This window comes from Magnolia sinica, chromosome 6, assembly GCF_029962835.1.
Source record: "Magnolia sinica isolate HGM2019 chromosome 6, MsV1, whole genome shotgun sequence".
NCBI lineage: Eukaryota > Viridiplantae > Streptophyta > Magnoliopsida > Magnoliales > Magnoliaceae > Magnolia > Magnolia sinica.
In genome coordinates, this window is record NC_080578.1 from 312,046 (window position 1) to 326,276 (window position 14,231).

The 14,231-nt window shown below is 40.8% G+C and overlaps 1 protein-coding gene across 1 annotated transcript; it reads left to right on the plus strand.

The window, feature by feature from the left end:
- The first annotated feature begins 2,688 nt into the window (after nt 1-2,688).
- LOC131247845 (protein BOLA4, chloroplastic/mitochondrial) lies at nt 2,689-12,398 on the plus strand. The gene is made up of 3 exons (XM_058247759.1): nt 2,689-3,348; nt 4,250-4,317; nt 12,059-12,398. Exons 1-3 carry the CDS (start codon nt 3,010-3,012, stop codon nt 12,210-12,212), a joined length of 561 nt encoding a protein of 186 aa, XP_058103742.1. The 5' UTR covers nt 2,689-3,009; the 3' UTR covers nt 12,213-12,398.
- The last annotated feature ends 1,833 nt before the right edge of the window (nt 12,399-14,231 follow it).

Here is a 14,231-nt window from a genome sequence, read left to right on the forward strand (position 1 = left end):
TTACAGGTAAACCGCTTCTAGGATACGACAAGCCTGGTGTAGATGAAGGCTCACCAAATGAAACTCTTATACACTCTATCTGGCAGAATTACAATATAGAAAAAATCTCAAAAGAGAAAGAAAGAGAAGAAATTTCTTTTGATTTAAAACATTGCACTGGTCAGTACTTCAGCCACTGGTTCAGATGAACCGTTCTAGACCACACCGTTGGTCTGTTCTTTTAGCAAAGGTTCAACCATTTATGTCTTGCTGGAACCACTGGAGTATTGGAGAAAAGTAGTGAGCTGTGTCTTAATTTATATGGGTCTACTGGAGTGGGTTGAGAGAAGGTTTGAAAACCCATCCAGACCCTCCTTTTATAGGCTATGATGGCTGGAGGTTATGGTCCAGGGAATTAAATCTCATGACCGTTTTCTAGCTGTTTGAGAAAATTATCCGTTTTATGGCCCTTTTTTTACTGTTGTGCATGGGCCATTAAGCTGCTGCATGCTAACTGTTGTGAGACAGCAGCTAGCCATTTTCTAGTTGTTGGGCCAGCCATGCAGCAGTTACAGCTGAACCCTGCACTAATTGCACAGCTGTTACAAATCTGCTGCAACAACGTCTCACTCCGGTTCGCTCAAGGTCGCGAAGGAGCGACCCTCTGCGACACGATGCGGATGCGGATATGCGAAGTGCAAAGTGCGCCACTAGCACCTCTACAACTACACTGCCTCACATGCCCATGCCCTCGCACCGAACCCGTGCCCGTGACTAAGCCCGAGCGCGAGCACGCGCGCAAGGTCCATAGTCCTTGGACTAGGTGAGTAAATATTATAATACTCCGCTGTTTTCATTTAAACCATTTTTTCTTCTCTTCCCTTTCTTATGTGAGACTATTCCTAAAAACCCACAAAACGGTATTTTTTTAAAAACAACTTTTTTTTTTTATATATATCATATATTATTTTTTATTATTAAAATATATTTTATAAAAATCAATATTTTTGCAACAAGTACGTCTCTCAAAAAAAAAGAGATAAAGTCTCTCTCTCTCTCTCTCTCTCTCTCTCTATATATATATATATATTCTAATAATTTATGTAAACTTGAATTTCATGTCTCTCTCTCTCTCTCTCTCTCTCTCTCTCTCTCTCTCTCTCTATATATATATATATATATATATATATATATATATATATATTGTAATAATTTATTTGAATTTACAGTTCCCTCACTTGCACTTGCACCCACGCCAATGCCACAACTAGGGTAAACCTGAATTTCATGTCCGTTGAAGGTCCAATCCTTCTACTATTATTGTATCATATTTTTGACTATTTTGAGAAACCCTATGAGAGGGCGACACATGGCATTGTATGAGAGAACATGAAGTGTTTAAAAAAGATCTTCAAAGATTTGGAGCTCTGTTTGGGGGGTCACAGCTGGCATAAGTCTACTGATACACGTTAGTGGATGGTCAATGGAGTATTGCAGTCAATATATAAGAAGCACCATGGAGTTGTTTAAGATATAAAAGGCAGCCAAGGGTAGCAAAGTTTTGACGTAGTCGATATATAGGATGCATGGTCGAGTTTTTTAAGATATGAAATGTGACCAAAGGCAACAAAACTTTGATTTACAGAAGTCGAACCGTTGTAAAGAGAAACCTATTAAAAGAAGGAACTAGAGAAGTAAGGAATTTAGAAAAACTTTTGGACTACTATAACCATTGTAATAATAGAAGAAGGAAATGGAGGAATAAGCTACAATAGAAATCTATAAATAGAGAATAATGCAACAGATCTAAGAGTCTCACACCAATCAAAACAAAAAAACCTATTAATTTACTTTATTTCAACTCATCTTAAAAGTAATAATAATTAAGTAATGATAATTCTTAGATATAATTTTTAGTTGTAATATGAGTGTGGGTTCATATGCTAGATTTGTTCTTTATCCAATATCAAGCAGTTATTTCAAGAGACGCATTCTTGTGGTTGCTCTTACTAACTAATTGTGAGTTTTTCCTTTTGCTTGATTTGCACTAGTAGAAGACACAAAATAATTCAATTTTGGAGGAAGAATCCTACCTAACAATTATCACTTAATCGATATAAACTTTTGTAAGTGCTTGAGTTAGCGATTGATCTTCTTAGAATTTGGTCATATATATATATATATATATATATATATATATATATATATATATATATATATATATATTCATATTTGATATATTTATTTATTTTAATTTTTAGAGTCAAAGTTGATCGGTTTGCACATGCATAATTAAAAACAAACCGAGGAACCAACAACTGCAACTAAAGTTAATAAAGTACTTGAAAGTCCCATAATTTTGCATCATTTATCTTTCGCAGCCGGAAAAAACGGATTGATGATTTTTGATACATCACCAGTTAGTTGTCTCGTGAAGTCATTTCTCTCTACTACATTTCGGTTCTTCATCCCTCTTGGGAGTGGGCCGCAGAAAATGTAAAGTACCATCTAAATGGCAGGTGGGGCACGAACATGATTGGCCCAAGGACCTTCAAGTGGAGGGTGAAACTTTCACAGGCAACGTTTTCTTTTCTTTTTCTTTTTCTTTTTTTTTTAATGAAAATTTACTTCTCTTGGATGGGTACTGGAGAAATTTGGGTCTCGCACCGCAAAGATGACTTTAGGAAAAAAAAAAGAAAAGAAAAAAGAAAAAAAAGAGGACAAATCCACTCTCTATGTATGGCCCCGCTTAACGAGTATAAAGATAAGGTTATGACTCTGCTCCATATTTTGCACGGCTCAGATTCTAATAAATGAGATGTAGCGTGAACAAAGTTGCCCGCCCGATAAACGATCCAGATTCACGCCGTCAATGAGAAGCTAACTGCGGAACGAATAGGAGTAAACGAGGACGAAGTTAGAAATTAGAGGGAGAGAGAGAGAGAGGTGGGTTGAGGTGGGTTTTCATCAGTTGCTTAGGTATACGATAAAAAGCAGTGACACCGACGACGCGGCCCCCATCCATCCCAAATGACTCATACACTTTTGATGCGTCCGTACGTATTCTCATCCGTCCGGAGCACCAATACCACTCCCCTCATCCGTTCCGTTGCAGTCACACCCACCTCCTTGTTTTCCCGCAGTAGCAGCAATAGCAGGAAGATTTTCGAGAGAATCGCATCAGCATCAGCATCACTTTCTTGGTCGTCATCATCTGCGGTTAGGAAGCTCCAATTCCATGACTTTTCGTATTCGACATCCAAATTTGAAGGCTTTTTGGTGAAGAGGAGATTCAGTGTCCGATCGACTACACAGGTTTCTGATTCGGGTTCCATCGATTCCCCCATGATGCAGTCCATGCAAAAGAAGGTTCTTTCTCTTTCACCTAAACCCCAATTTTATCTCATCATCGGAATTTGATATCTCTCCAGCTATCTCCTTTGCTTATCTGCTATGCTACACTCAATGGGGGGAATTTTTTCCATTCTTTTCTTGGATTATGAGGGAACATAAAAAGGGTTACAGTTATGCATGACCTCCTCCTGAAATTTCGGGTCCATCCAAGTTCTCACCAATTATTACTGCCTGCACTGCACTCTTCTTTTCATTTCCTTTATTTATTTATTTATTCCCGTGTAAATAATACTACTGCAAGTATCACTTAAGGGTGTGTTTGATTTCACCAAATATCATGTTATTTTTGCCCCAAATTAGACATAATCATGAAATTTGGTGCAACCAAACACATCCCAAACCAACTGTCCTAGACCTGGCAAACTTCAAACATAACTAAAAGCACCATAATCCAAACACTTAAAAACAAGCAACCAAAATATCCTGGGGAGCAAGCAACACACTGTTTAACCCAAAGCTTCAGAATACCATAGAAAATTGAATGATAAAACTCCATCGGATTCTTTATAAGAACTATAAAAAAGTGCATGCTATTTCGAAATCTGCCAGTTCAGTTTGAAAACCGTATGAACTGGTTGATCCATGAAATTGAAACACCATGCTGGGTTTACCAGGTTCTCTAATCCAAAGCCTGGGGGTGATGTATTCCTTCTAGTACTGAGTGTCTTTCTGATCGAGCGGTTGACAGACGTAATGATCTGGTCATCTTGGTCACAAGTTTTGTTGAATTCATCTGCTTGTCTTTTTTATTAAAAAATGAAAAAGATATTGTAATCATGTGCTTTTGTGTGTTCCACATGTCAAAATTTTTTCCAAGTTGTAATGCAGTCTAACAGTTTGCACCATGCCTCAACAGATCAAGGAACAGCTAAATGCAGATGAGGTCATTGTCAGGGATGCTTATGGAGACGGTCGACATGTCAGGTTAGATTGTCTTTTGACTGTTGCTGGATGTGGGGGTGCATGTAACAAAAGAATTACAATTGCTCTTCTGTTGATGGGAAAGATTGTGCATGCACAGTGTGCAGTAAGAGTTGGTGTGCACGTATCTCCAGGCATATTGACACATTTCAATTTGACGTTTAAACATTCATGTTGTGAAATTCTTGTTAGATTCCTGCAACCCATCTTTTAGTGGATGGAGGTAGTGAGCTCACTGGTTCTCGGTATCTTATGGTGCTCATTGAATCAATGCTCTTCTATTTAACAAGAAGAAGAAGAAGAAGAAGAAGAAGTTGTGAAGTTCTAGAGATTAAGGAGCTTAGATGTAAGAAGTGACTCTTGTTAGTTTGCACCATTTGGAAGTTACAGATATGCACAAATACTCGGGCAAATGAGGAAAGGAACTAAATATTGAATAAGCCTCCTAACAAAGTAAATGCAATAGCAAAAATACCGATTGAAATAATGTAATAAATGGTTCTAGAAGTTCAAGGTAATAAAGATATGCACAAATTCATTGATGCAAATTTGGGTTCGGTTTTATGACTTGAATTTTGCTTCTTGTAATGACTCTTGATATGTTGGGATGTGCTTGGTTGGTATATTTTTGGACATTTGGCAAGCCATTGGCTTACTTAATATGTTTTCTTTTGGAAGGTGACTTGGTTAGTATGTTATGAACCTGTAATAGAATTATGTGTTAGATGTTAATGCTTAAAGGTTAATTGTAAGGAAACTAACATGTTATGTATATGTTTTGATGTACTACTCGTTGGAAGTTTTGAAGTGATATTCCTGCATTGCTTAGAGGAGAAAAATTGTTGCTATTAGTAAGTTGCTAGGAAAGAAGTGATAGGGCCCATAGCTAACTCTACTTCTTGGGTTTGGTCCAGGAGCAAATTTGGAACTGTGTTGTTAGTAGGGGTTATAGTAGTCTTAGCCTCTTGTTCAGGTATGAAAAATCACAACTCTAAGAGAAAAAGGAGCCTGTTGCGCCCTTGTAAAAAGTGTCAACACGTGGGCTCACAACCTTGGTAATTGGCTAAGTCATTTGAAAAGGAGTTCACTTGTCGCACCCTTGTGAATAAGCAAAGGGTGCACCTAGAGGTGGGCACGGGATGACTCGATCTAGTTAACTTGACTCATCCGGCTCGTTCAGATCTGACTCGACCTGAACCGAATGGGTGAGTCGGTCCGAACAAAATAGGCTTCGCCCAATCCGAACTCAAACTGAGTCGAGTTCGAGTTAGCTAGTAACTCAACCCGATTCGACCCGAAACTCAATCCGGTTAGACTCGACTCAATCCAAAACCCGACTCGACTCGGGTTTGGGTATATATATAATTTCTATCATCTCTAACCCTATCCATTGCACTCTACCCCAACCGGATCCCAAACTCTGTCTCCCTCCCTCATCTTCGAATCTCGGCCTCTCTCTCTCCCTCCCTCATCCTCCTCATCTTCCAAGCTTGGAAACCACCCACCACCATCACCCTCCTCTTCTCTCCTCTTCTCTCTCCTCTCCACTCTCTCGGTCTCTCCCTCCCTCATCTCTCAATCCGACTCGGGAATTCTGACCGGATCGGACTCGGTATTGAGTCGGATCAAGTTCAGGTCAGGCCTATTTCAAAACCGGATCGAGTCAAGTCAGCCCTAACTCGATCCGACTTGACTCGATGCCTAGCTCTAGGCGCACCCATGTGAGTAGATGATGAGGATGAGTTGACAAAATTCACCTGGTCCTCCAAGGGTGCGAGAATCAGTGCGTGATACTTGTCACCTCGGGTGGACTCTATTCAGATCCGGACCCGATAGTGTGTCTATAAATACCCCCTTTGGGGTTTATTTTTGGACAGAGATCCCTAGATTCTCGAAGTCCTCTTTAAGAGCACTTTCAAGAATTCCTCGAGAGCATCGAACCCTCACAGGTAAGATGGCGCTCGCGCCCTTCCATTTTGCATCCCTCTACTAAGGGAAATTCATTCCTTATGAATTAGTGCATTTCCACTCCCACTTGCACCAAAGAGCGTGGCTTAGCGCAGTTAGTGCATTTCCACAGAAATCCACGCCCAATGAAAATTTACTTCACCGAGAGCACCTAAGTGGTGGTTGCACCTAGTGAATATTCCCTAGGGTACTGGCACTTCATAAGTTTTTCTCCTTGTAGGCCTGTTAATGTAGGGGCATTTTCACTCTAGGCTCGAGTGGGGTGGCCTATGGGATGTAGGGGCACACTCGGGGTGGGCGGCTTATGTGTGGCGGGCCCCATCCATGTGAGGCAGAACCCATGTGATGTGAGGCCCATGATGGGGGATCGGCCAATGACCTAACCCTGGGCTATGAGATAAAGGGATTGATTCACCATGCTCTATCAGTTCGAGCTTTTAGAGCAAGTGGTTAGTCGTCCTGCATCACTTGTATTCCAATGTCCTTCTTGAATTGGACAGAGTTATTTCAGCAGCTTGATGATGACAAACCTAAGTGTTGGTCACACCCTTGCACTTAAAGGAGCATCTTTTATAATAGTGGCCACATCTCATGCCCTAGCACTTGAAGTTTTGTATTCTTGCAACTTAGTCTGCGTGACTATTTTGGGGTTAAGTCCAGATCGCGCCTAGTACTGAAATATTCAGAGCAATGCCCTTCTCTGATCAGGCCTAAAAATATATTTAATGCAAGGCAATCTTTGCTACTCAATGTGGCCTGCGCTGTTACAATGCTGAAGGCTACCTCCCTTCCAAGTTAACTGGAGCTCAACGAGAGTTTATTTATTTATTTATTTTTTTAAATGTAGAACAATCCATTCCTTAATAGTCATAGAGTCTTCAATAGGACAATTAGCCATAACAAACACCTGGCTAACAAACACCTTTAAGTTTATTATGCACTCGGACCTTGTGCTTATGTAGGCTCTGCGCTTGCTTAGGCATTATGCCTATTTAGGCCTCACGGCCATCTAGGTTCTGTGCCCATCCAAGCCTTGCGCCCGCTTACACAACTTCCTTACAAGTGCACTCACTCATCTAGCATTGATGATGCTAAAAACATGATTGGTACCATGTACCACTTATTCTTCCCAACAACATGGCTTACTTGTCTTAACTATGTTGTGATTTAATGCTCTCTATCTCATGAGTTGAATGCGCAATACCACCATGGTTCCCTACACCCTTAATCCATCATGTACTGATTATGCCATGGATTTTGTGTGTGTGTGTTTGTGTGTGAGAGAGAGAGAGAGAGTGATTGTGTGAGGGGGCTCGGAGCCCATGTCTCTTGAGAGGGTGCAAAGCTCTCTTAATTCGGTGATAGGGCATGGAGCCTAAATTCATTGATGATAGAGCTATTCCTTGGTCTCAGGGGCTATGTTTACCCTTGCATTGCATGCATCGTGCATCATTATGCATCTGCATTGCATTTATATGCATCTACATTAATTAACAACTTTCTATTTTCAATAGAATATTTTCTTGCTATCATTATCTTAGACCGTAATAAAAACCTGAACCTAAGATGATAATATAAGCCTTTCAATTTTATGGCCCTGTCTCTCTTGTGTGAATGTGGTAATGTCTTGTTATTGAATGTCTATGCAATATTTATACCTGATCGCAAATCGACCCAAACACCTGAGTCTCTCTTGTTATCTTGCAGAACAGGTCTCTCTTGTTCTTAGCTCTCTTGTGAGCCACAATTTGCTCTCTTGTTTGATAAGTTGCATGTCAATAAAGAGTTGGTAGGCCAGTTTAGTGGATTGATGAGGGAAGAATGAAGCCCTAAAGATTCTTCTTCTACTCTAGTTTAGATCATCAATTTCTTATTTATATTGGAGCAGTCAATGACCCTGCTGATCGTGCTAAGAAGCATGCTTAGCACACAACCTTCATTTACATAATTTAGTGTACGGGATCACTCATTGACGTGGAAACTGAGGGGGGATTGAATAGGACCACATAAAAATTATGCATTAATTAAAAGCATTAGGCTTCCAAGCCAAACGGGTCCAATTGTATAGACTACAAATGATACAACAAGTTGAGCCACTACTCTATGTGTGAGATAGATATCTTGTGTGTGCGTGTACAATTAATTAAATGCATATCATACACTCCATTCAAGCATTTATATAATTCAACAAATTAAACTCATAAGCATGAATAGAAATGTGCACAAATCACAATCGCAAACATAAGGATATATAGTGGTTTGGCTACTTGCCTATTCCACTCTCGGCGGACGCACTCTCCTCAAGTGTACCGGAATTCACTATCTCGGAAGTTTCCAATAGGTTTACCTCTAACCTTTATAATGGGTTTTGATAGGTTCACCACAAACGTTAGGTCCTATATAAGAACCTACACGTACGCACCCATGTTGGTGGAACACGTACACACCGGTATCGGTGGTTCCCGTGGGGATTTGGTTGGTTTTCTATTAGCTAACTAACAATCACTACGGTCTTAATCCAAGGACCTACATATACTCTCACCAGAGGCTCTCATGGAGACTAATACGTACACACCCGTGCCCAGTGGCGGTCCTACACAAGAAGCTACGTACACTCTTGCCGGAGAGGGTCCTACACAAGGACCTATTCGAGATTGGATCACAAACTCTATACTCAATCCTACACAAGGAAAGAGTATATCAACTCTAAAATGACAACCTTACTTGTCGGATTGAGCCCTATCGTAGCGCCTTGCTTGATTACCTTGAGTGGTTGCAATAAGCTTGGATCTTTTTTGGAGGGAACAAAGAAACTAGGTTACATTACCAAAAATAATAATAATAATAAGAATTTGAGATGCAAGTTTGCTGTTTGGGAAGCATATGACAAGATTGTTATGGCCTTGCATCTTCACTCATTGTAAACAAGTACGGCACATAGATTAATGTTTACCAATTTTGCTAATCCCAATCATCCTCCACTTCCAAAACTATTGGACAACGGTCAGATATGGCCCTCAGGAGGCCCCTCTGACTCACAAGAGGGAATCTCTCTACCAATCAGATACCAAAAACCTGTCTAAGTTGGATATAACAACCCCTTCTTGTCCATTTGTCCAGGTGAATTTTACAATTCCCATCGGAATTTAACTTGAAGTTTGTTTCCCTGAAAGTGACTAGCTGAGCCTTGTAGCACTCACAAATTTCTTTGACCTGGAATCTCTTATGTGGGCATCCCAAACCCCTCTCATTCTACCTGATTAGTTTCACCACACTAGCCCCTCTACCTTTCTTCTCATCTTTGGGTGTTGCCCCTGCTCCCTATTTTATATAGGACCCAAGGTCCGCCAATTCTCTTCGCCCCTTGGGGGGAATTTTGAACCTGACTCTGTTGAGCAACCTGAGAATTTTGAATTCCCCGCTTCCACAAACTGAAAGAGGGCAAGGAAACTCCAACCATCATGCCAACATGTCCAATTGCCTCCTTTATCCATCATGTACTCAAGCCATTGAGATGCGTTGCTGATGAATTATTCTGATGCATTGTTAACATTTTGCCATTTCAATTCTCTTCTCCGATGCTGATAGCTGCTTGTAGTGGTGGAATGTCCAGTGCTTCTGACAGAAGCTCACGACCGTCATTAGCAGAATAGTTTAAAATAGCTGATTGGGCACCCACAGGGAATCTCAGCTGGTCATGGTGTGCCATGAAGGCCATTACAAGGCCGTAAAGGTAAAGGTCTAGCTTATTCAAAGCAGTTGATGCATAAACATTTGGGCCTTGCTTTGGCCCCTGTTATTCATACTACTGGAATTGGGTGTTATACCCGTTACTCAGATCTCCTATAGTTATCGAGAAATGCAGTTGAGCACAATTCTACAGATTTCTTATATTTCTGGTACAAACCTCTCTTGAGGGTCATGCGCTAAAGTGGTGGGTCGCAGTAGAGTCCTAACCGTTGACAACCTGTGCAAACGGGGAATGGTTCTTCCCAACATATGCCGTCTATGCAAGTCAGACACTCAAAATTGTCTATCACTTGTTTCCTGACCCTTTTCTAGAAGTCTATGGTGCAATATTTTGTAGTTCTACAGCGTATTCTGGGTTTTCCCAGGCTCTATGGAAGGGATGATTACTTCTTGTCATGACAGTATGCCAGTAGCCAGCGCCATGGCTAGCTGGAGATTATAGCTTTGTTGGCGGGTTTTTGAGAGAGAACAGAAACTTTATTCAAAAGGCAGAACAACCAGCTAAAATACAAGGGAAACTAAAAACAAGAAGGGCAAAACCAGAACTATATACATCTCCCTACTAGTCATTCCTTATATATTTACAATTACAAAATTTCCCAACACTCTGTAATGAAAGGGCTGTCCTCCATTGCAAGACCAGTCGTAGCCCATTCGATGACCCAAGTATTTCGCCTTAGCAAAGACTCCTGCTGCAATACCTGACTTGTTGAAACATCGAGAATTCCTCTCTTGCCATATTGACCATAATCCCACTAGCAGTGATGGTCTCCATACTTTCTTCCCAGCTTTACCCACCCTTCCTTGCCATGCTCGGAAGAACCCGGATATGGATTTTGGCATCACCCATGAAACCCTGAATAGAAGGAAATTTTTATCCCAAATTCCCCTCACTAAAGGACAGTGCAGAAATAAATGGTCAACCGACTCATTATCCATCCAGCGAATGAGGCATGCATTGACTAGTATTAAGCCTCGCTTACAAAGATTATCAATGGTAAGGATTTTCTCCCACTCTCCGTTGGCAGTAGTTTCGAAAGTCTTTTTGTCAATCAGGGAATGGGACCCTGACTAGTTGCTTACCCATTCCCAAATTCAGGAATGGGAAAACCCTGACTAAAAGTGGTATAGAAGTGCATGAGGACCAGCCACTCATCATCATCCACTCATCATCATCGTCATAGCCTTATCCCAACTAATTGGTGTCAGCTTCATGAATCCTTTTACGCCATTCCACTCTATGATTGCAATATTATATTGTTCAGAAGGAAACCATGAATCCTTTTTTTTTTCTCTGTATTCTTTTGCCTTCGTCTGGCCTTTAATACAAAATTTTACCTTAAAAAAAGTGGTTTAGAAGTGCATGAGGATCAGCCACTCATCATCATCGTCATAGCCTTATCCCAACTAATTGGTGTCGGCTTCATGAATCCTTTTACGCCATTCCACTCTATCATTGCAATGTCATATTGTTCAGATTCATGTTGGAAGTTGTGGCATAAGTTCGACACTGGCTGCCAACCTGATGCAACGCTCCTTTATCTGAGCTGGGGACCAGCAATGAGAGCATAAGGATCTCACGGACGCAATGTATGTATTTACATATGTTGATTACAATCAAGCACTATCTAATAGTCTATTACATGGGTTGATTACAATCAATGTGTTAGATATGTCATTGTATCCAGCAGACATCATATATCTTGTTATATCCATATGTGAATGGATTAATTTTAAGAGTTATACTGCAGAGTCTAGCAGGTTTCTGGTTCATTACCTTACTGCACAGTCTAGAAGATTTCTGGTTCATTACCTTACTGCACAGTCTAGCAGGTTTCTGGTTCATTACCTTGCTGCACAGTCTAGCAGATTTCTGGTTCATTACCTTACTGCACAGTCTAGCAGGTTTCTGGTTCATTACCTTGCACATTGAGATGGTCTTGTCATAAAATCCAATCTACATGCAGTAACATCCAACATTGTTACAAGATTGTCTTGCTTACCAGTTTTGTTGCTTGTCTTGCAGCATTGATGTTATCTCCTCTGTGTTCGAGGGACAATCTGCTGTGAATCGGCAGAGAATGGTGTACAAAGCTATATGGGAAGAACTCCAAAGCACCGTACATGCAGTTGATCAGATGACTACTAAAACTCCTGCTGAAGCAGCAGAAAGCCGGTGAAATGCAGCTGAGATATAAAGACAATCCATTATGACCTTCATCCTTCATCGCTTTCTAGTAAGAAAGCTTGACCAGATTTTTATTCTGTCTTTGATATTCAGCATAGATTTTCGCGGAACAGTCAGCACCAGCCATATACCATGAACCAATAAGAAACATGTCTTAATGCATCAATGGTTTCAATTCCTTTTTGGTGATAGAATTATGTTTACTATAACAAGGTGATGGATGGAACTCATAACACTTGAATGGGTCCCCTCCCCTTTTCAAGAATTATTTTAACATATCCTTATCTGTATCTCTGGCATGGTGCCATCTCCTTTCAACACCAACATAATGGAGTAGCCAACTGGAAATCCATCTAAAGGGGATTATTGAAAAGGCTTTCCTGTTTGTCAAGAGGGGACATTATCTTTTCCAGTGGTTCATTATCTTTCCCCATGGAGCTGGCTGAAATTAGGAGCTTGGGCTTCATGGAACCCGCTGCACCTAGTCTACTTGTGTTTGCACTAACATACAGGCCTGGCTTTGCCATTTTGTTGCTCCTCATCTCTGAGAGTGCACTTTCTGTTTGCTTGTAAATAAGCTGGTGATGGCTGTGGAATGCAAGCAAAAGTACTAGAAATGAGGTTGAAGCTTTGTGGAGGCTGGATGATGAATCAACTTGATTGAGACAATGGGAAGTTTGTGTGCTGTTCTTGATGCTACACTATGGTTGTTTTGGCTTTGATTGGGACCCAATATTTGCAAAGCACCTAACTGGTAGACTTGAAACCAGCCAAGCATATTTTTATGGGCTGGGCGGTTGGTTGGATTGGGCAGCATCTTTTACGTCAATCCAGGATTGTGACCATTACCGCATGATGGTAATGGATCATCCAGTTGCTGTGTGTGTGGGGTTGTGGTAGTGGATTGCTTGGAGCCAATGATGTAGTTTTACTGGTGCCAAAAACTGCCGGGTGTCCATAGCACGTGGGTAGGAGAGATCGCCCAAGTGTGGAGGTTTTGGGTTACTAGTTAGGCATATGATCTGAACCGGTCGACTGCATGGGTGCGCTGAATTAGAGGCTCATATCAACTGAGAGATGTAGTTTCACAAAAAAAAAAATAAAAAAAATAAAAAAAAAATTATTAGGCATCTTAAGCACGTGAGAGAGACATCACCTTTGGGAAAGAAAATGACGGGGCCTTGGAAGATAAATGACTTGGGACGGCAGTAGTGTGAGCTGTCCAAATTTCAATTTATAATGACAAAATTGAGATGGTCTCATATCCTATCATCTCATATCTATCCATTTGATATCAGCAAGTATTGGTGCATTTGCCACCACCCCAACTACATACCGTAAGAAAAATAATAAAATGATAATTGATATCTACATCCACCCTTGATTGGTTTGCACATGCCGTTCATTCTGCCAATTGAAATATCGGTTACTTCAACCCCCAAATACTTCTTCCCTAAATAACAGTTGTAAACAGGCCGTTGGACAAATGTGGCAGGGTGATGCATCAACCTGAACCATCCATCTAACTAGAACCTATCATATATACTCATGTTTCAATAATCACAACTTTGGACGATCCTTTACATCACTTTTCTTTTCTTTTCTTTTCTTTCTTTCTTTCCTGCACTGCACGTGGACCGTTTGACTGTTTTTTGTCTTCTGCTGTAGCTTTGAAGCTCACTCATTAGATATCTAGGATCATCTCATTTATTGGACCACTTTGTCATCCTAACTTCAGCTAAACCTACAGACTCTCCTGGCTGGATCCAAAACCCCCCTTGGAGGCCACGTGTCATCGGTCTCTCTCTCTCTCTCTCTCTCTCTCTCTCTCTCTCAGAATGATCAAATGTTCGGGAATATTGTTGGCTGTATGCACGGTATACTCACTAAGCGTGCTTTCCTAGAGACTGAGCATGGGCTAGGATCATCTGGTATATTGGGTAGGTTGCATTATGATGAGATGGCCAGGATCATCTGATTTGTTGGGTAGTGCGCCTTGCAAGCATGACTC